At 45.8% G+C, this 23,663-nt stretch overlaps 1 protein-coding gene across 4 annotated transcripts in view; it reads right to left on the reverse strand.

The window, feature by feature from the left end:
* The window catches only part of DENND4A (DENN domain containing 4A), a 193,521-nt gene that overhangs the window by 79,335 nt on the left and 90,523 nt on the right, over nucleotides 1-23,663 (reverse strand). For 3 of the 4 annotated variants that reach the window (XM_073568879.1, XM_073568880.1, XM_073568878.1), the window contains exons 9-14: nucleotides 23,468-23,612; nucleotides 18,269-18,444; nucleotides 17,323-17,423; nucleotides 7,575-7,793; nucleotides 6,836-6,981; nucleotides 6,412-6,450 (exon numbers count right to left, since the gene is read on the reverse strand). In XM_073568879.1, coding sequence (XP_073424980.1) covers nucleotides 6,412-6,450; nucleotides 6,836-6,981; nucleotides 7,575-7,793; nucleotides 17,323-17,423; nucleotides 18,269-18,444; nucleotides 23,468-23,612 — 826 coding nt within the window. The remainder of the gene's footprint in view (nucleotides 1-6,411; nucleotides 6,451-6,835; nucleotides 6,982-7,574; nucleotides 7,794-17,322; nucleotides 17,424-18,268; nucleotides 18,445-23,467; nucleotides 23,613-23,663) is intronic. The other variant, XM_073568881.1, reaches the window with a different exon arrangement.

A 23,663-nucleotide genomic window follows, 5' to 3' on the forward strand; every position in this document is an offset into this window, starting at 1 on the left:
AGAAAACTACTGTTTGGGCGCACGGCAGGGCTCAGGATGGAAGGAGTGTCATTTGACTTTTAGAATGTCAAATTTGCTGGAATCACTAGCGGGCGTCATGTCCCATTTGGAGACCCCCTGATGTGCCTAAACAGTGGAAATCTCCCACAAGTTCGATTGCAGTATTTAGGGGGTTAAAATGCTGGGAGTGCTCCAGGCACTTAGTGCTGGGTGTCAGCTGTCAGAATCAGCTGACACACAGCAGCAATCGCACACGCACAGCCTATGTAATAATCCGTCCTGCGTCAATAAGTACCAGGGCGCAGGGACGTACTCTTACGGAACACTTCGGAAAGGGGTTAAACATATATGAAGACCGGATACTGCTTTATACAAGTCTTAACCCTTCACATTGTATGATAACATGATTTAGGCCTCGCTCCCACTAGTGTATAAACTCGGTGAGTGCAATGAGAGAGAAAAAAAAAAATTGCATTGCACTTGCGCCAAAGTTATTCGATGAGGGAGCGCAGATCTGAGTATTTTTTTCTCAGCTGTATTCGGCATGCTGCGATCTCACTCCAAAATCAGATGGCTGTGAGAGGGGGAAAAAAAAACAAAAAAAAAAAACATAAATCGGCAAACCATACAGTATAACATTTGATTTTTACAGATTTATTACAATTCTGTCACATAGGACACTGTTGATGGTCTTGTGAAAGATTAATAGCTGCTGAGTAAAAAACAAAAAAAACAAATACGGATTGAATATGGATGACAAGAGAGAAAGAAGCGTCCCACTCTCCTGGATGAGAACGGGACCGATTATTTATACGCAAGTGGGAACAAGGCGTAAGGGTTTTACTACCTGAAACGCGTTGCTTTATTCATTACCAAGGCATTACCCACATCTAAGGCACAGATGCCGTCTTTGCTCCGGATTTCTAATAGTGCAAGCAGGTGAGCTGGTCTCCATTCGTTTCCTACTTTAGTATTGTATCCATGTGCTTATTTTACGCATTCAACTATTTAGGCTGCTAATCCTTCCTGAGATACAAAGGGGAGTGGGGAGCTCAAATATGGCCAGAGTTCATATATACACTATGACAGATATAGATATAGATATATATATATAGATATATATATATACACACACACACACACACACACACACACACACACACTACCCTCAGCATATTGTACGACTGGTGGGGAGATATGACCACTCTATGGGGTCCCGTGAATGGAGCAGTATTGAACATGGTTGACCACTGCTTCACTCACGGTCTATGGGGCTTTGCATGAATCCACCAGTGTCTGGTTTTACACCCTTTGAAACAGTAAAAAAAAAAAAATCCTACAGGCCAACTACAATCCAAAAATGATTGACTGGCCACGTGCACACGTTCAGTATGTGGTCAGCATTTTACCTCAGTATCTGTAAGCCCAAACCAGGAGTGGGAGAATCAGAGGAAAAGTATAAAAGAAACACGTCACCACGTCCGGATTTATCACCCACTCCTGGTTTTGTATTACTAATACTGATGTAAAATACTGAACATGTGAACGTGGCCTTACTCTGTTCATTCTGTGCACATTCAATGCCATGTTATCGGCAGCACATCACCTGTTTCTGGTCCTTAAAAATCATTGCATCTGACGAACACATGTTTGATGGATAATTTCCGGCCTGTTTTAGACGGGTTGGCATTTGAGAACAAATATTTCTACAAACACTTATTCCCTGATTTTTGGCCAAAGGTCTAAAGGCATTAAGTCAGTAGTAAAAATTAAAAAATCAAGCACAGGCTGCAGTAATGGAGATCCTAAAAATCTGATTTAATATAGTGACAGTATGGAAGCGGTTACTGTAACGAGAAAAACATGAAACGGAAGCTACGAGCATTTATTCCATGAAACGGCTGTGAAATGCAGAGATGATTGTAGACAGAAGCCGCGCGATGGAGCCTAGGTGCAGACCTACAGAATGTCAGCTTCTATGTACTCATTAAAATGATCTGTAGGAATGGATTACACTGACCTACATTTGATGTGAACTAAATCTAAGCCATAACCACATGAATATTCGATTAACGACGGCTAAACTAGAACCCACACCTTTAAAATGTGAAAAATAGACCATCTCTAGACAAAGCTTTAAAGCAGATCTGTCACAATATAAGCAGCATACATCATTAAACATCTCGGAGACCTGAAGCGGCTGATGTACTTACTTTGAAAAACTACAACAGAACAGTTGCATAATCTTTTATAAACATTTTCAGCTTTTATAATAGAAGTCCAGAGCGAGCTGGTTAATAAAATGAGCATGGTACTAGTCCAGATCTTGAGCTTAACGGAAACCTGTCACCCATATTTAGTGATATCATGTAAAGATATCACCCAATTGTGCGTCCCATAAGGATTCTATTAGGACTTTTGATTCCCCCCGACCCTGCACCTTTGATCAGGGCTGTGGAGTCGGTAAGCCAAAATGCGACTCCGACTCCTCTATTTGCCTTACACCGACTCAAACTCCGACTCCCACATATATTGCTTATATTTAAGTGAAAAATTTATTCTTGTACAATGTGAACATCAGACATTAAATCATTTTTATGATACAATAATCAAGATATTTAGATAGAACATAATATTTATTGGAATACAACTTTAGAACACAAAAAACTAATAAATTGTAAACATGTAATACACTATGTAATATCGATTACACACACATATATATATATAGATAGATAGTGTGTGTGTGTGTGTGTATGTATATATATATATCACTATGTAATAAACTATAAGTGGCAAAAAACAGTTTTCAACAAAAACATACTAAATAAAATTTGTGCAGTCTATGAATTTATTCTAAGAAATAGAATTGCCTCCATCAGATCCTCCTTCATAGATGACCTCAAATCTGACCTAATAATTTTAAAGGCCAGAGAACAACCTCTCTACACTAACTTGGGTTGGAGGCAAAGCCGTAACCACATGGGCAACATCTCTAACAATTTCCGGGTATAAAGGAATTGCCTCATGCACAGTCAGTTTTGATTAACGGTTGAATTTTTCTATTTCTTTGAGAACAAGTGAAACATTTTGCTGAAATATGGTCAATCTCCTTGCTATAGGAGACGGAGTGAAATCTTTTTCCTTGTGGCAACGCTTTGCCTGTTTCATGTCATACAAATACTTGTCAAAGTCAAACTCCTCATCTGATGAGGATGAAGATATGGCAGCAGTAGCACTGTCAGGACCCGAGTCCTCTTGCGCCTGGCAGTCCTCCTGTAGGCCACTCATCCTAACTGCTACCTCAGTCAGAGCTTCTTTTCCTTTAGTAAGCTGTTGATCATCAAGCAATATACGATGACTTGGGTCCACATAAATAGCTGCCAGAAATTTTTTTATTTTCCAATAGCTGTGTCTCTCTCCGTTTCATTGAAGCAGAAATGCCATCTGCGATTAAACAGCAAAATAGCAAGTTCTTCTGCTCCCTCATGAAAATGCCAGGAGTTAAATCCTCAGCTTGTAATTTTTTAGTCACAGTAAATGGGTGATTAAGCAATTCCTTCAATTCAGCCACCTGTGTCCATTGACCTTCATTTAGGGTTACCTGAGGGTTTGCCATATCTATAAGAAAAGGTTTTAGTTGATCAACAATTGCCCTTTTACAGCACGTCTCTTCAAGATGGAATCAATTTTAGGGGTTCTGGCGGCAATAACCAATTTCCTCACTTTTCCAATCAGATTTCCAGCATGTCCCTCTTGCAGACTATCTCTTATTGCCAGCTGCAGCATGTGCACAACACAGCGCATGTGATGAATTGGAAAGTGTTTTGAAGCAGCTTCAAAAAGATCATCTATTTCTACAGTATAATTTTGCTGTTCTTCTGTAGTAATATCTGTTTGTTTCTCAGTTATATGAACAGCACTGTGGCCTTCCATCTCAAACACACTGAATCCTAAATGTTCCTCTAGCTGTTGTTCATTACTCTCATTCATCAGTGTAATTGTACTTATGTTTGAAGCATTGTCCGTTACAATAGCAAGAACCTGTCCTTTTTTGAGTTCGTAATCTTGCAGAACTTTTTCCACTAAGGCCTGGAGAAACTGGTTGCTGTGATGAGCTTTAGTATCTTTTACTGCCAGCGTGTTGGTAACAATTTTTGTTGTCACAAACATATCGAACATTGATGGCAAAATAGTTCACTCTGTGACGTGTGCAGGCATCCATTTCAAGAAACATGAAGCGTCTTTTGAGAGTCTTTTTAAGATCTTCCTTTTATTTAAGGGCTTCTTCAATCACTAATTTTCTAATATTTTCTCTTTCCAGAGAAACACCAAGTTTGCGGCCATTTCTCCATTAAGAGCTGTAAAAGCTGGTCGTGCAAATAATGTTAATGGTACACCGTCCTTCACAACAAGCTGTATGAGCTGTCTTTTAGACATATCTGCTGTCATTGTTACAGTAACTGTCACTTACAAAATATCTTGTTAATGATGTTTGAGACGCTCTTTCCTCCTCCTTTACCTTTATGCATTATTTGCGGTATATTTTTTACTTTTTAGTTCAGGATATTTGTGTTTTTTGCTTTTTGTTTTCTCCTCCTTTACCTGGCAGGAAGTGTTAGTCTGTGTGCTACCCAGCTTTCATTCTTTTTGGTACAGATAAGATATGGAGACAGATATGGATAAATGGATAGATAGAGCAGATTTCTAATCTGCTTTTGATATTGAAAACATTATCTATGAGCTCAAAAACCTTTCAGGTGATGCGGGTTTTTTAAAAATCTGATCGGCTTTTGCAGCTGAAAAACGTATCCACAAAAAACGCAGCAAAAATGGTGTGTGTGAATGTAGCCTTAGATCAGGAATAGAACAGCCATTTATAGGGCATTTCATAACTTTCCCAAATTCCTATGAAAAAATATTCAGCACATTCTGCATTGAACTACTGTACCCAATTTATTATATATTTTAGGAGTCGGAGTCTGTCCATTTTATACCGACTCCAACTCCACCAAAATGAGCACCGACTCCGACTCCACAGCCCTGCCTTTGATGCATAAATGCCTTTTATCTTGGTGGAGATGTATGGAAATCGCCGCAGTCCGGTCCGATGGGCGGGGCTTATTCACCTTCTCCTCCCGCTCCTCGGCTTGCTGAACGTAATCTTCATCTGTGAATATCACAGATGCCGTAGTTTTCCACGCTTGCGCAATGAAAAGGCCTCCAGCGCTTGCGCACTATGCTTTGCCCAACTGTGGGCGAAGCATATAATCGGTACAGCGCATGTGCCAGTATTCTTCAGCGCGGTCTATGCCCCGGAAGTCTTCACATGCAGGACACACTTCCGGGGCATAGACCTCGCTGAAAAATACCGGCGCATGTGCGCAGTACCGACTATATGCTTTACCCACAGTTGGGCAAAGCATACTGCGCAAGCGCCGGAGGCCTTTTCAATGCGCAAGCACAGAAAACTACGGCATCTGTGATATTCACAGAAGAAGATTACGTTCAGCAAGCCGAGGAGGGGGGGGGGCGAATAAGCCCCTCCCATCGGACCGCGGCGATTTCCATACATCTCCACCAAGATAAAAAAAGGTATTTATGCATCAAAGGTGCGGGGTCGGGGGGAATCAAAAGTCCTAATAGAATCCTTATGGGATGCACAATTGGGTGATATCTTTACATGATATCACTAAAAATGGGTGACAGATTCCCTTTAAATTCTTCCTTTTTATATAGGGTGGAAAACGTTTAAATAAATCATTCTACAACCATTCTTACATGAACTTTCAAAGTAAGTTCACTAGCCTCATCAGGTCCAAAATCTTTATAACATATTTCACTTTGCATTGTGTAATCTGGTGACTGTGCCTCTTTTAAAGTCCTGATGAGAACCATTTTAAAACTGGAACCTCTCAGGAGAACAGAGGTCCTGTGACACTTTTTTTGCAACTTATAAGCAGTCATCATCTCTATCAGTGTCTGTAATAATACATTAAACTTAGGGCTTTGCAATACATTTAGGGTATGTGCACACGTATGCAGTAAATTCCTGACTGAAAACCGGACTCCTTCCCAGAAAACGCGCGTTTTTTCTGCGTTTTTTTCCGGAGCATCCCCAGTCTCAGAAAATAGTTAGAAATGCGGATTTTTCCGTGAAATTAATGAGCAGTCTGCCTTTTTTACTGTGATGCGTTTTTTTTTTTCGAGGGAAAAAACCATCAATATGCACAAAAAGTGCAGAATTCATTAAGATGAACGGGATGCCTCTTGTAAGCATTTAAGCATTTTTGCCAGTAAAAACGCTTAAAAAACGCGAAAAAAAAAACGCTTACGTGTGCACACAGCCTACAGGAAAATGAATTGAACAACTGTAACGGGCTCTGACCATAGGCCCCTGACACCACTTACCTTGGCGCCTTTTTCTGCACCATTCCTTTCTGAGAACAGCTTGTTAATGAAAGAGCAAAGCAATAAAGTATCAGAACGTGAAGTATCAGCCCAACATTGCAGCTTGCAAACATATCATAACATGGATTTGTAGGCACATGTAAGGTTTTGCGGTCATTGTTATATAATCCCAGGATTGTTTAGGGCTGAAAACACGAGCGTTAGAACATGTGCAAAAATGTGGATGCTGTCTGCAGCTGGATTACTTTTCTATCAACGTCAATTAATAAGCTTCAGGGGTAAAATATTAATTTGAAAAAACAAACAAAAACTTTGGCATTGGGAAATCCTCCCAACACATAAACCTTCAACTTAGCAGAGTTTACAGACACTCATTATGGCTTTAAGAGAAGACCAGGGGGAACAGAATTTACCACGTACCCACCTTCTCAACACAGTCATCAAAGAAGGCCAAACTGGCGTCCTTATCACTAACAAAGGAGCACTCCTCAATGAATCGGATGAACATCTGAGTTTTAGTCATCATGTTGTAGAACTTGTGGTGGGAGCGATCACGACTTTTTAAAAAACCTAATAAAGGAGAGAACAGAGAGCATTGTTATACTCCTTATAGAGTCATTGTAAATATTTATCAAAATCCATCACCACCACACAAAAAAAAACAAAAAACTATTTTCTAATTTATAAGAATATGTTTGATAGAGACCTGGTCTATGTTTTTACATATGGAAGTAGTGATGTGACTGTGTAGGCGCTTGCCCACAAACAATATTTTTTTGTAGCGATCGGATATTCCAAACATGAGAAATTCTGTCTAGAAGCCATATGTAAAAAAAAGGTCTGGAAGTGCACTGGGGCGTGTCAATGCACTTGCTCGGCTTCTTCCAAGTGCACTGACATCCCCAGTGCACTTGCAGATAAAGCAGTCATTTCATAGTTATGCCAGTCTCTGGGAAAAGGTGGCCACCTAGAATATAGCGGCTTCTTCAAATCCTAAAGTAGTTGTTCACCTTTACCCCTCTCCTAAACACAAGCCTGGTGTGGAGGACATGCCTCAGAGAGTTGGGAGTAGACCACATGGTAGTGTGCCCAGAAACAGATATACCTAACGGCGACTGCATACTTCATACAAAAAGAGGAAAAAATTACTGTTGTGCTGTTACCTTGGAGCTCAAAAAGGGAACTGGCGTCGGTGGCGGTCTCAGAGGGCGCCTGCGTGATTGGTCGAAGGTAGGCTCTGTAGCCCTTCAGAATGGATGCCATGAAGCACAAGAAGGCTTCCTGAATCTCCATATCCAGCTGATGGAGTTTCTTTCCTGCATTGAAGTCACAGTCATTCAACGCCAGCTCCAGTAGTGCATCGTCTCTAGGTCTTTGCTGTACTAAAGGAAAAATGGAAATGTATTGATCCACTGGATGAAAATAAAAATCTATGTAATATATACACGTTACTGAGTCAAGAAGTCCACTGAAGTTAGGAAATATATTTAACCCCTTATTGACGGAGCCAATTTTGACCTTAATGACCAGGCCAAATTTTTTTAAATCTGACCAGAGTCCCTTTATGAGGTAATAACTCTGGGACGCTTCAATTGATCCCACTGATTCTGAGACTGGTTTTTCGTGACATATTGTACTTCATGTTAGTGGTAAACTTTGGTCGATACGATTTGCGATTATTTATGAAAATATCAAAAATTAGAAATTTTGACATTTATAACTTTGTAATTTTTAGGTCCTTAAATCACAGCCATGTCACACAAAACAGTTATTACATGGATTTTTGTGAGAACTCACCGTAAAATACTTTTCTCCGAGACGCTCATTGGGGGACACAGAGACTGTGGGTGTATGCTTTCGCCGCTAGGAGGCTGACACTAAGTGAAAAAAAGAGGTTAGCTTCTCCTATGCAGTATACACCCTCGCCCCTATTGCGGGCGGAAATCAGTTTGGTGCCAAAGCAGTAGAAGGACAACAAAATCAGCCTTAATACAGGTACAACATGTCCAACGAAAAACACCACCCCTATATCAAATAAGTAAACATACACTCACTGGCCACTTTATTAGGTACACCATGCTAGTAACGGGTTGGACCCCCTTTTGCCTTCAGAACTGCCTCAATTCTTCGTGGCAGAGATTCAACAAGGTGCTGGAAGCATTCCTCAGAGATTTTGGACCATATTGACATGATGGCATCACACAGTTGGCGCAGATTTGTCGGCTGCACATCCCTGATGCGAATCTCCCGTTCCACCACATTCCAAAGATGCTCTATTGGATTGAGATCTGGTGACTGAGGAGGCCATTTGAGTACAGTGAACTCATTGTCATGTTCAAGAAACCAATCTGAGATGATTCGAGCTTTATGACATGGCGCATTATCCTGCTGAAAGTAGCCATCAGATGCCTGTTCTTAGCTGAGAGGAGTGGTACCCAGTGTGGTCTTCTGCTGCTGTAGCCCATCTGCCTCAAAGTTCGACGCACTGTGCGTTCAGAGATGCTCTTCTGCCTACCTTGGTTGTAACGGGTGGCAATTTGAGTCACTGTTGCCTTTCTATCAGCTCGAACCAGTATGCCCATTCTCCTCTGACCTCTGGCATCAACAAGGCATTTCCGGCCACAGAACTGCCGCTCACTGGATTTTTTTTCTTTTTCGGACCATTCTCTGTAAACCCTAGAGATGGTTGTGCGTGAAAATCCCAGTAGATCAGCAGTTTCTGAAATACTCAGACCAGCCCTTCTGGCACCAACAATCTTGCCACGTTCAAAGGCACTCAAATCACCTTTCTTCCCCATACTGATGCTCGGTTTGAACTGCAGGAGATTGTCTTGACCATGTCTACATGCCTAAATGCACTGAGTTGCCGCCATGTGATTGGCTGATTAGAAATTAAGTCTTAACACACAGTTGGACAGGTGTACCTAATAAAGTGGCCAGTGAGTGTATATTAAACAAAATAAGAGCCAACTGGCTAATAGGTTGGGTGCGGTGTCCCCCAATGAGCGTCTCGGAGAAAAGGATTTTACGGCGAGTTCTCACAAAAACCTATGTTTCTCCTTCGCCTCATTGGGGGGACACACTGTGCGACGTCCAAAAGCAGTCCCTGGGTGGGAGATTGACTCACCGATCTAAGCTACATGCACCTCTTGTTTAAAGGTGCGCCACCGCTGCTTAGAGAATCCTTCTACCCAGGCTCACATCCGCTGAGGCCTGAGTATGGATATTGTAATGTTTGGCAAATGTGTGCAGGCTGGACCAGGTTGCTGCCTTGCAAACCTGTTCCGTCGAAGCTTGATGCCGAAGCGCCCAAGAGGCGCCCACAGCCCGAGTAGAGTGGTTCCGATCCCTGCTGGAATCTGCGTGCCTCTAATGCGGTAGGACTCCTGAATATTCAAACGAATCCTTCTGGCTATGGTCGATATTGAGGCAGAACTTCGGGGAGCGCGAACAGCATGTCCGTCTGACGAAAGGGCGCCGTCCTCGACACGTACCTCCGGAGGGCTCTTACCAGGTCTAACGTGTGAAGAGCCTTTTCCACACGGTGCTGGACAAAAAGAAGGCAAGACAACATCCTCATTAATGTGAAATGAGGACATGACCTTCGGGAGAAAAAGAGGGGCTGGTCTGAGCACCACCTTATCCTTATGGAAAGTGAGGAACGGAGCTCGGCAGGACAGGGCCGCCAGCTCCGAGACCCGCCTGATAGAAGTGATGGTAACCAGGAACACCACTTTCCAGGAAAGGTACCTCAAAGACACATCCTACAGTGGTTCAAATTGAGCTTCCTGCAGAACACTTAGTACCAGGTTAAGGTCCCAGGTGTCCATAGGTGCCCTATAGGGAGGTACCAAATGGGAGACTCCCTGGATAAAAGTCTTCACCTGCAAATTGGTAGCAATTCTGCGCTGGAACAAAACGGATAAGGCCGATATGTCTCCTGAGGGAACTCGGGGCCAAGCCCGAGTCTAGGCCCGACTGGAGAAAAGCCAAGATGTTGGGGATCGAGAATCTCAGCGGAGAAACACCACGGCCTCGACACCAAGCGAAGAACACCTTCCAGGTGTGGTGGTAAACTCGTGCTGAAGCAGGCTTCCGGGCGCTAATCATTGTAGCGACCACCTTGCTCCCGAACCCTGCCTGGGTTAGAATCCAAGATTCAACGGCCACGCCGTCAAACACAGGGCTCCTGAGTTCGGGTGGCAAATCGGCCCTTGAGAAAGTAGATCCGGGCACTCTGGTAAGACGCCGGCGAGTAGCAGCATTAGATCTGCGTACCACACTCGACGGGGCCAATCTGGGGCCAGCAGGATTGCCGGCACACCTTCAGTCTTGACGACTCTCGGAAGTAGTGGCAGCGAGGGAAAGAGATACGGGAGGCGAAACTGGTTCCATGGCAGAACCAACGCATCCACCGCGATTGCCTGCGGGTCCCTGGCCCGAGCGACACATGTGGGCACCTTGGCGTTCACTCTGGAAGCCATCAGGTCCACATCCGGTGTTCCCCACAGCTGACAAATCTGCTGGAAGACTTGGGGATGTAGAGACCACTCTCCGGACGCAAGACCCTCCCGGCTGAGAAAGTCTGCTGCCCTGTTTTTCACGCCCGGGATGTGAACTACTGTAATCACCGAGTGGTTTGCTTCGGCCCACTGAAGAACATTCCCTACCTCGCGAATGGTTGCTCTGCTGCGAGTGCCCCCTTGGTAATTTATGTAAGCCACCGCCGTGGCGTTGACCGATTGAATTCGGACAGGGTGGCCTGCTAGGAGGTGATGAAACTTCTGGAGTGCCAGCCGAATTGCTCGTATCTCCAATAAATTGATCGAGAGGCGTGCCTCCTGTGGCGACCACCGTCCCTGGGTTGTGTGGTGGTGAAACTCCGCTCCCCAGCCGAGGAGACTGGCGTCGGTTGTCACCACCAGCCAATGTTCTGGGGGGAAATGGTTTCCCCTGGGTCAGAGAGGAACTGGTTATCCACCATCCGAGAGACTGTCTTGACCTGAGAGGACAGACGACACTGCCGATCGAGCGTGAAAGGGTTCTTGTCCCAAGCTGACAGGAGGGCGTGCTGCAGGGGGCGAAGATGGAACTGGGCGAAAGGTATCGCTTCCATTGCTGCCACCATATTTCCTAGAATCCTCATCCCAGATCGAATGGTATGAGGGACTGGTTGGCGAAGTGCCCGGACTCCCTGCCGGAGAGCCAGTACCTTTACCTGAGGAAGAATCACCAACCCTCGGCAAGTGTCGAAGATCATTCCCAAGAAGGAGATCTTCTGAGCTGGCACAAGGGATGACTTCTTCGCATTCACCAACCACCCTAAGCGGGCAAGAGTATCCACCGTGATGCTGAAATTTTCCTTACATGCCCGTATTGAAGGGCCTTTGACCAAGAGGTCGTCCAGATAAGGCAAGACGACTATGCTTCGAGAATGCAGTATGGCCATGACAACTGCCATATCCTTTGTGAACACTCTGGGAGCCGTGGCTAGCCCGAAGGGTAGCGCTAAGAACTGAAAATGTTGATCGTTGATGGCGAAGCGTAGGAACCTCTGATGAGGAAAAATGGGAATATGCAGATATGCATCTTGGATGTCTATTGAGGCCAAGTATTCTCCCTGCTCCATGGCCGACATGACTGAACGGAGAGACTCCATCCAAAAATGTCTGATCCTGATGAATCTGTTCAGAAGCTTCAAGTCCAACACAGGCCTGACCGACCCATCCTTTTTGGGAACCGCAAAGAGGTTGGAATAGAATCCTTGAGCTCTTTCGTGTTCCGGCACTGGAATAATGACTCCGTTGAGCTGGAGCGATTTGATGGCTCCCAATAGAGCCCTTGCCTGGGCATCTACCCTGGGAAGCCAGGAAAGAAAAAACCGTCTTGGAGGGCATCTGACAAATTCTATTTTGTAACCTGAGTACACCAATTCTTCTACCCATGTGTCGTGAGCAACGTTGGCCCTGACGTGGTGAAACCAGAGTAGGCGGCCGCCCACCCTGCTGGTGTCGTCTGGTAAAGGCCTGAAGTCATTTGGCTGATGATCTTTGGGATCTGGATCCTCTCGATCTGGCCTGTTGAGCACGCATTCTCCCCAATGGGTTGGCTCTATATGAGACCTGCCGCTCCCTATCCTGGTTGAGGCGGCCTGAGGCGGTGGAATTGGGCCCTGTAGTCCACCCGGGGTTGCGAAAGGCCCGAAAACGGGCCTGAAAAGGGTGACGAAAAAGCGGTTTGACTTTTTGTTGAGGGAGAAACCTGCTCTTTCATCCTGTGGAGTCGGAGATAAGTTGGTCCAACTTTTCCCCAAATAGGCGACCGCACTGATAAGGCAGGGAAGTCAAGGACTTCTTAGAAGTAGAATCGGCTCGCCATGTCCTCAACCACAGGGCTCTTCTGATAGAGATTGCATTAGAGGCAGCAAATGCCGAACAATTGGCCGCATCCAAAGACGCATTAATTACATAGTCTCCGGCCATCGCCATCTGACCTGCGACCTCCGAAATCTCTGCAGGTAGATCCTGTTCCTGCGCGATCTTGTTTAATGTTTCTGACCATGATATCATGGCCTTAGCTACCCAAGTTGCTGCGAATGAGTGAGCGAGTGCAGACCCTGACACCTCATATACTGACCGAGCTAAGCTCTCAATAAGGCCGTCCGTGGGATCCTTAATCGAGGAAACACTAGAGACAGATAACAGGGTCTTAGTGGCCAGGCGTGAAACCGGCGGATCCACTATCGGGGATTCCATCCATTTTTATAGAGGTCCGGAGCAAACGGATACCTTGTTTTGAGTGCCTTTTGACCCGAGAAACACCAGTCTGGACGTTCTCTATTCCGCTGCACTATGTCCTCAAACTCAGGGTGAGAGGAAAAAATTCTGTACGGGCGCTTCACTCACTTAAATGCCACCTTATGCCCCGTAGCCGCTACGGGATCATCCTCAATCCCCAGGGTCTGATTGACGGCTTCTATGAGGCTGTCCACTGTTTCACGTGACCCTGGAGTATCCAGGTCAAGGGGCTCATCTGAGTCGCAATCCGAGGTCTGCTCGCTATCAACCACTGGTGACGGGGAGCGAGAAGCAGAGCTTACGGATGCCAAGGCACCGGATGGACTGGGCGACACCGTGTGGATTCGTTTCCTCCGGGTCTGCCTGGAGTGAGAGCGGCCCCTGCAGGCCGGAGGCTCTAATGAGGTGGAGGTTCCTTCTAAAGATAGCGAGCCACAGTCCCTGCCCTTATCAGGGGCTTGAAGGGACTCTATGGGGAGGAGGTAGCACCTCGCTTTTCCCTGTAGCGTGGCCTCTCGGGCACTTACCCCAGTCCTGCGCCCCCCCGACGTGGATCTTCCTTCAAATCGCGCACCGACTTCTACGGTGCGCGCCAGTCTGTGAAAACGGGCCTAGGGGCGGCACTTCCGCTTTGCGGCCTAGCCGCTCTCCGAAGCCTCGATTTCTATCGTCGCCCAGTGCAGGGCAGGCGGAAGTGACGCACGGTCCCGGGGGTGGGACTTCCGGCCGAGGCCTAGCTCCGGTCTCAATTTTTCCCCCTACCCCACGGTGGGGGGGGTGTGTGTTTGTGGGGGGGTTGGGACGGGGGGGCGGTATGGCGCTACTGACCGGTGCGGCGTTCCAGGTTGCCGCCTGACATATGCTCTGCATGGCTAGTGCTGTGCTCCAGCCCGAAGACTTCCAGGAGCCCTCCCAGACCCTCTCTCCGATGATCCTCTTCCGCCTGTAGCGTATGTGAGGGGGTCTTTGACAAAAAAACAGATAGGATGGTGCAGGCACCCTAGCTCCATCTAACCCCTTCAGGGGGTGAGGAGAGGGATCGTCCGCCACCTTGCAGCACCGCAGTCTGAGCATTGGTGGAGCAGTGGGGGCCGCACGGACTAGTCTTGTGCCTCTGTACAGCCCATGGTTTCAATACCTAGGGGTGGTCAGGGCTAAGTCCGGCATTGTGTCCCACGTCGCGGGAGAGGCTACATGGAGGCGACACTCTCACGTGCTCGCCCGTTGTTGGTTTGGGGAAATCGAACCCTTTCAATAAGATCCGTTGCCCCTGTCACATCTTCATGGGAAAAAGACGAAGAAAAGGTCTGGAGAAAAACCAGACGTGTGCTTCCATGGTCATTAAGCAAAAAACTGATTTCCGCCCGCAAAAGGGGCGAGGGTGTATACTGCGGAGGAGGAGCTAACCCCTTTTTTTCACTTCGTGTCAGCCCCCTGGCGGCAGAAGCATACACCCACAGTCTCTGTGTCCCCCAATGAGGCGAAGGAGAAAAATAACATTTCCCACATGTCTACTTTACATCAGCACAATTTTTTAATCAATTTTTTTTTTGTTAGGAAGTTAGAAGGGTTAAAAGTTGACCAGCGATTCCTCAATTTTCCAACAAAATGTACAAAACCATTTTTTTTAAGGACCACCTCACATTTAAAGTGACTTTGAGGGGCCTATATGACAGAAAATACTCAAAAGTGACACCTTTCTAAACACTGCACCCCCCAAAGTCCTGAAAACCGCATTCATGAAGTTTATTAACCCTTCATGTTCTTCACAGGAATTAACGGAATGTGGAAGGAAAAAAAATGAAGATTATACTTTTTTTACACAAAAATTTTGCTTTAACCCCAATTTCTTTTTTACTTTCACAAGGGTAACAGGAGAAAATAGACCCAAAATTTGTTGTGCAATTTCTCCTGAGCATGCTGATACCTCATATGTTGGTTTTAACTGCTATTTGGGCACACAGCAGAGCTTGGAAGGGAAGCAGCACCATTTCACTTTTTGAACGCAAAAATGCTGGAAATAACAGCGGGCGCCATGTCACATTTGGAGAGCCCCTAATGTGTCTTATCAGTGGACACTCCCCACAAGTGACCCCATTTTGGAAACTACACACCTCAAGGATTTTATCCAGGAGTATAGTGAGGATTTTTAACCCAAAAGGTACTACACAGAATTTGATAACATTAGGTCGTCATATTGAATATGTCGTCATTATTGTTGCGAGCAAGTGCTTGCTACTCTAGTTTGCATCGGGTGCTCCGGTGTATGCACCAAGTATCACAGGCACTCGAGTGACCCTGATGAAAACTCTAGTAGGGAGAACTTGCTCTTAGCACAAGTTGTCATATCAACATTATTTTTTCTTTTACTTTTGGAGAAAAAAAAAAAAAAAAAATGCTATCCCCAAACCTAGGCCCACCCCAACGCTAACACTAACCCAACCCTAGTCTAGCCCCAAAGCCTAACTTAACCTCAACCCTAACGGGAAAGAATGAACTAAATAAAAATTCTAAAATAAAAATCTGACTAAGAGGATGACATACTAATTTTTTTACTTCTGATAACTGTGAACCAATAAGAAAAATCCCCACTGTTGCCGGCAGGCAGATCTTGGCGGGCACGCTGCGCATGATCCCACCAATTTTTTTTTCAGGTATTGGCAGCGGTGGGCCGGAGACGGTGCTGGAGAGACAAGGGATGGCGAAGGTACCAGGGAGGGGAAGGGGGGCTTGGGGGACCTCATTTCTTTCTCCTCTGACATGTATATCATGTCAGAAGAGAGATATATGTTTTTAATATTGGGCACACTTTTTTTTTTTTTCCACTTGATCGCAGTTATCCATTCAATAACTGTGATAATAAGATCGGGGACTGGAAAAACCAGCCCTGATCGTGTTTTCCAGGGTCTCACCTACCTCAGTAGCTGAAACCCCAGAGAATTTCCGACGTTGGGTTGCGCTATACCCTTATTCTTGACCGCAGTCTTAAAACTGCAATGAGCTAATAAGGCCGCTTTAATGGCCACTGGTTTAATGCACATCAGCATTTGTAAAGGGGTTAAAGGCCAACCATCTAAGGTGTATGTCCTGACTTTCCCCTGATAGAAGACGCCGGGTAAGAGAAGGAATGACAAGTTACAAGTTCTGATCCTTCTGTTTCCCCACAAGATAAGATGTCATCAGAAGTGTCTGTCAGCAGCTTACAGTCAAGCGTGTATATGGGAAGGTCGGGGGACATAGCTATTTTGGTATATTGACAACAATATTTTCAGTCTGAGTGCGGTTTCCCCGCTAAAAAAGTGCCATCACAAGGGGCCAGTCTTATTCAATAGGTCTGCTCAAAAAAATTGCAGCATTTTTATTAACTGGTAGTTTTTATTAACTGCTCATGTATCAAAACAACTGCTAGTGGTATAAAATAACAAAAGGAGCAATACTCACATTAGGCTACTTTCACATTTCCGTTTTTAAAATCCGGCGGCTGCAGCGAAAAGTTGTCAAACCTGAACCGGTAGAAGCCGCAGCCCGCCGGATCATCTGTTTAGGCCGGAACCGGTGCAGGAGAGGGAGAGAGAGTCTTCGGGCATGCGCCGTGGAAAAAAGTGGTCCAGCGCTGTCAAAAAACGCTGCAGGGAACATTTTTTGCAGACGCCGGACAAGCATTTTTTGCTGTAATCAGCAAAAGCCGGACACGCCGCAGGGCCATCAGGCGCAATGCGGCGATAGTGCCAGTCTATGGGAAAAAAGCCGTATCCGGTGTCAATCGGCGCCGGATCCGGTTTTTACATTTTTCGCCACATCGCGTCTGATGCTTAAAAACGTAAACGTGAAAGTAGCCTTACCAATCCCCCAGCACTTCTGTGCTGTGAATGCATGGCAGGGGATTGGCATTGGTAAGTTACACCAGGGTCAGCTGCTTATAAAAACATTTGTGGGTACTGGGCAAACACCTTAAACTAATGGCTAACGGGAGAAGGAGGCGAATAGCTGCAGATCCCCAATATATCAGATTCCAGCACAGAAGCACCGCTCTCTGCAGTGACCATACTCGCCTACATACAGGCATTTTAGGGGAAATGCGTACACTGCAGAGGCGGCATTATTACACACTTACATTCTGCCAGCTGCTGATACAAGTTGCTGAGCGTATTCAGGAGGTTCTTGCAGGCCTTTTTAGGAAGGTTCTTCCAGCTGACGTTCCTCTTACACTCCATACTGTGACACCAGAGATACAATTACAATCAGAATCGTTATTCCCAATTCATTAATCATCTGTGTGATCGTGCTGAGAAACAAACATCGCAGACATCTAGTCATGTATAACGGATTGTGATTGATTTTAACAAGCGGCAAATTCTCTGCACCTAAATCATAAATAAGATGGTAATCATCCAAGTGCAGATACACACGCATGTCACAGCAAGATCATAAATTGCAAACATCCGGACTTGGCAAAAGTGACAACTCCAGATGAGAAGTCTAGACTCACGTAAGGCCTACAGATACATTACTGCTGATTTAGGAGTCATGGCGACATTTTGCGTCACATTTGAACAAGTTTTTCGGGCTTCCAGTTTGATGGAAACTGAGCACAATTACTGTAGCATTTTGTAAAATATTTAAAATTTCCAGGTGAACTCTGTTGATTTAGCATTCTAGTGAAGACTCGCGCTCAGTAGAATGAAGGACTGATGCAGTGAATGATGCTGCATTGGGCACTTAGCCAAAAAAGGCCAGAAATATACATTACACTGCATAGTTGGGGGCATTTGTATTTGTAAATTACACCTTTTATGCACCGACGCAGCTCACGGACTACCTCCGATGAGGAGATCTTCCTATATAATTACTGTAGATTTGCAGTATAATTTATTCAGCATTGAAGGTTTCCGAATCTGAATCCTCTAATTATGACATTGGCAGCCCCTGACCAGCACAGAATGAATAAGTGATCCATCACAATCATCAGTCTATACGTCAGCTATAGGCTTAAATGTATTTAAGGAACGTAACAATCCCTTTCATTGTGGAGCAGCAAGTTCTGATGCGGGAAAACTTACTGAGAGATAGTGTTGGTATCTAGGTCAACACAGCTCACATCCGGAGGGGGCTCATACAAATCAAAGTAGCGAGAATCAATTCCCACAATGAAAGGACATGGGGCACTCAGCACGTCCGCCAGAGCCAAAGGGCAAAGAGGAATATATGGGCACGGCCAATGGAAGGGGAAAATCATCTGTGGGAGAAGAAAAATGAAAGAAAACATTTCTGTTATTGGATTTGTTAGATCACATATTTAGACCTTTCCAGCAATGAGACAAGGATTTCATAAACGGCACAGAATCATAGTCCCTTCTTGGTTTGTTTTTTAGCCTAAGTGCATATACAAAGCCTTTATTCTGTAATCTATAATATGCATCTGCGATATTTCCTCCTTCAATCCTCCAACCTGCGTGTTCAGATGTCTCCTAATTTTTATGGTCCGCTTTAGGATAGGGCTACGTTTCGTGTGCATCTAATAAATTGCAAATGTGTCACATCACAAGGAGTCCATACCACTGGAGAAAAAAAAAAAAACACACACAAACTTGGGAGCAGGTTGCAAGTAACTTCCCCCCCATGGGCTTCAATGTAAGGCCCACGGTAATGCACCTATCATGTGACAGGTCTATGATGAGACGGTTTTTACAGCTAAAGCGCAGCTCTACAATCGCAGGTCCACAATTCATACGTCTTCGACTCGCTGACACGTCACTCTTGCTTTATGAACATCTCCTGGGATATGGTACCCAGTTTTGAATAAGCAGAGGACACGCACGGAGGATGGAGTAATAATGCAGGGATGTGGTACAAGGCAGGGGTGTACTTATATTAAGGGCACAAAGTGGAATCTGGGTGAGCAAAACACACTTATATGTTAGAATCAGAAGGTATCATATATAGACAGCTTTACATGTCATCATGGCAGAGAGAGGATAGACATTCCCTGCTATATTGGATTTATCTCTGCACGTATCTAAAGATAAAGAAATACCTGCGCGTGTAGGCCTCTAAGTAATGTAAGTGCCTCCATACACATCAGATAGATGTCAGCTGAACGATTATTCACCGACAACCATCTCTCCCAACTCCCCCATATACATATGCCTCTTCAAAGAGGAAGAGCACGTGAACTCTAGCGCCACCTATTGGCTTTGCACTGAGGAGGGGCAAATACCTAGATACACGTCTGCAAATGGCGTTTCTGGTCTGACATCTTATCCTAAGTCATATGGCAAGGATCGTTAAAAGGGTCGATATTGGCTGTTAAGATTGCTACATTTAATAAGTGGCTAACGTTCTAGCCTTCTTCCTCTCAGAAAAGACTGTTTGAATAATTACATTCACAGATAAGTATAGCATGGCCACTAGGTCTCCTAACATTGGCTTAGCACTCACCGAAAGGAGAAGAGTTCTCCCTTAGGGTATGTGCACACATTGCAGATTAGTTTGGGGAATTTTCTGCACAAAATCCGCATCTCTTGGCAGAAAATGCTTGTGGATTTCATGTGGAATTGATGCGGATTTCCTGCGGATTGTAATGCGTTTTTGGTGTGCGGATTTGTTAGGTGGTATTGAATCTGTGAATTTTCTCCCTTGAGCTGAGAGAAAGAATTTTTATGTGCCAGACTGGAAACCGCTGCTGCAAATCTGCCAAAAGAATTGGAACAGCAATTCTTAAATTTACCATAGACTAACATTGGCGGTGCACTACACTGCGGATTTGATGCAAATACGTACGTCAAAAACCGCATCAAAATCCGCACATATCCTTAGACCTCCCATACACAGGAATACTCCACTCAGGTGAACGTTCCCACGAGAGAGCCGAAGCCAGAGGAGCCTCATCTCAGGGCTGAACAAAAGGATCGGCCAATGGAGATTGTGTGTCCGGAGGTCCCCATAAATAATAGACTGCTGGCCGGTCCCACTCGCATTGCTGGGTTCAACTAACTTTAGTGTAAAGTGTATGGGCGCCAGGCAGATTGGAAAACATCCAGCTTTTAGAGCAAGCTGTAGCAGAAAATAAAGCTAAATTGAATAAAAAATAAAATACTCCAACACACTCAATGTATGCTGTGCCAATGAACATGAACCGTGCCCGGGCACATCACAATGTCACACACTTGCAGGTTTTAAGCAACGGATATCATTCTGGCTGTAATTTACCAGAAGTCTTGGCAATATGCTCTTGCATGAGAAGTAGGACGGTTAGGCCATGATGATAAGCTCCTCCGCCATATGCCTCATTCACACACACTTTACAGGAATATGGATTCAGGCCAGTAACAAGAGCCTGCGAGCAGCCAGCTAATGTGATGTAAATGAGGCCGTGGAGCAGCTCAATCTGCTTCTAACGTTACCATGCAGCCACTGCAAGAAATACCTGTGGGACCGGGAGTCTAAGGATACGGACACTGGCATAAGGTGCAAGAACAATGAGCGGGAACACTATTAGGCAGAGCAAAAGCAATCACTGATCCTTGTAAACCTTCCCCTTTGCATTAATATCCTCCACTTGTGTAAGTGTTAAATGATGGCCCCTTCCATGGGAGCCAGTCATCACAAATGAGGCCAATGTAAGTCACAATGCAGGCATCAAGTGTCTATAAATCAGCAGGACCTACTAATATGTGTTGGGGTGTTAGAATCAGGCTGGTGGATTTCCAGGGTTTGGCCGCAGCTCACTTCTCTCTTCCTGCTGAGAACACATGCACGCTCACCTCACACAAGCGTGCAGGTGTGCGGGATGGGACAGGAAATGTGGCCGTTTTAATGCCAGCTCCCTAAGGCTTATGACCACTGCAGCCTTGCACTTGGCATTCAGTGATATGTCCTGAATCTGGACCATTATCAGACTGTTTGCATTAGACTAGAAGATCGGCCTTCTAAATGGACTTTTATGTCCTGCAGTATATATATATATATATATATATATATATATATATATATATATATATATATATATATATATATATATATATATACATACATACATACATACACACACACACACATACATACACACTAGATGGTGGCCCGATTCTAACGCATCGGGTATTCTAGAATATGTATGTAGTTTATTTATGAAGTTTTAATAATAATGCACCCCCCAATCCTGATATGCATAGTACCCCTCCCCCCATCCTGGTATGCATGATCCCCTCACCCCCCAATCCTGATATGCATGGTACCCCTCCCCCCATCCTGGTATGCATGGTCCCCTCACCCCCCAATCCTGATATGCATGGTTCTCTCACCCCCTAATCCTGATATGCATGGTACCCCTCACCCTCCAATCCTGGAATGCATGGTCCCCTCATCCCCCAATCCCGATATGCATGGTCCCCTCACCCCCCAATCCTGATAAACATGGTTCTCTCACCCCCCAATCCTGGAATGCATGGTCCCCTCACCCCCCAATCCTGGTATGCATGGTCATCTCACCCCTCTTTCCTGGTAAGCATGGTCCCGACACGCCCCAATCCTGATATGCATGGTACCCCTCACCCCCCAATCCTGGTACGCATGGTCCCCCTCACCCCTCTATCCTGGTACGCATGGTCACCCTCACCCCCCTATCCTGGTATGCATGGTCCCCTCAGCCCCCATTGCTGGTATGCATGGTCCCCTCAGCCCCCATTGCTGGTATGCATGGTCCCCTCAGCCCCCATTGCTGGTATGCATGGTCCCCTCAGCCCCCATTGCTGGTATGCATGGTCCCCTCAGCCCCCATTGCTGGTATGCATGGTCCCCTCAGCCCCCATTGCTGGTATGCATGGTCCCCTCAGCCCCCATTGCTGGTATGCATGGTCCCCTCAGCCCCCATTGCTGGTATGCATGGTCCCCTCAGCCCCCATTGCTGGTATGCATGGTCCCCTCAGCCCCCATTGCTGGTATGCATGGTCCCCTCAGCCCCCATTGCTGGTATGCATGGTCCCCTCAGCCCCCATTGCTGGTATGCATGGTCCCCTAAGCCCCCTTTGCTGGTACGTATGGTGACCCTCAGCCCCCTTTGCTGGTATGCATGATCACCTCAGCCCCCATTGCTGGTATATATGGTCCCCCTCCCCCCCCTTTGCTGGTATGCATGGTCCCCTCACCCCCCTTTGCTGGTATGTATGGTCACCCTCACCCCCCTTTGCTGGTATGCATGGTGCCCCTCCCCCCCCTTGCTGGTATGCATGGTCCCCTCTCCCCCCTTTCGTGGTATGCGTGGTCCCCCTCACCCCCCTTTCCTGGTATGCGTGGTCCCCCTCACCCCCCTTTCCTGGAATGCATGGTCCCATCACCCCCCTTTCCTGGAATGCATGGTCTCTGTCAAAATAAAAAATAGTTATATACTCACCTTCCGACGGCCCGCGATCTCCACTCCACGCGCCTGGCCTCGCGGTCCCAGTAATGCTTTGCGCGAAACACCACTAATGATGTTGCGCTCTCGCGAGAGTGACGTTATCTCTGGTCTAAGGCGCAAAGCATTACTGGGACCGCGAGCCCGGGCGCATGGAGTGGAGATCGCGGGATGTCGGAAGGCGAGTATAACCTTTTTTTCTTTTCTTTTTTTTTTACAGAGCCTTGCGCCCGATTGAGCGCTGGGCCCGACTGCGCCTGCCGCTGATAGGTCGAGGCCGAATCAGCAGCAGGCGCAGCTTACCGTTACAAACAGCCGCGCCCAATCAGCGCTGCGGGATTTTGGTTACAGACACGATAAGATAGATATATATATATATATATTCCTTTTTAATTAGGTGCCATCATGTGTCTAACTAGCAGGTCAGAAATGGAAAATAAAAATCTGAGTAATGTTATGCTCCTGAGAGTTCTGATGACAACACTTCCCGCTCTGATTTCCATCAGGTGCAGTGTTGTCATGAGATCTTGTGAGAATGTAAATCACCAAATACATGCGTGATCCTAAGCATACACACGCCGGCTACTAGTCAGGAAGATACTGACTTGTTTGCGTATTCACACAAAGTCCCCGTGACAACACTGCTCGTGATAGAAGTCAGCAGGAGACATGCTGTCACCATGATCTCCCAAGAACACAGCCTTAGGCTTCAGACCAGTCATTTTCTTCTTGAATGTCTCCTTCTACCAGCAATCCAGAAATAACTTGGGATAAATTGGATCAACTCATTTGGCTTCTTTCAAATATACATTTAAAAAAAAATAAATTCAGAAAAATTCAGTTTTTATCAATATTAAAAGCCACTTACCGAGACCAACGCCTCAGTGACACTGGTGAGGACAGACGGCCGTAGCGAATGGATGAGGATCTTGTGTTCAGTGACTGCAAAGACCAAGAGAGTCACTGCGTTCTCGGGCCCCAAATTCTGCAGTAAAGTAGAGAACTTTCCTCCGCTGCCAAAACAAAAGGTACAAGAAAGCACAATGTATAACCGTACCGCAGAG

Source organism: Dendrobates tinctorius, unplaced genomic scaffold (assembly GCF_039654945.1).
Source record: "Dendrobates tinctorius isolate UK_male_01 unplaced genomic scaffold, ASM3965494v1 ptg000022l, whole genome shotgun sequence".
Lineage (NCBI taxonomy): Eukaryota > Metazoa > Chordata > Amphibia > Anura > Dendrobatidae > Dendrobates > Dendrobates tinctorius.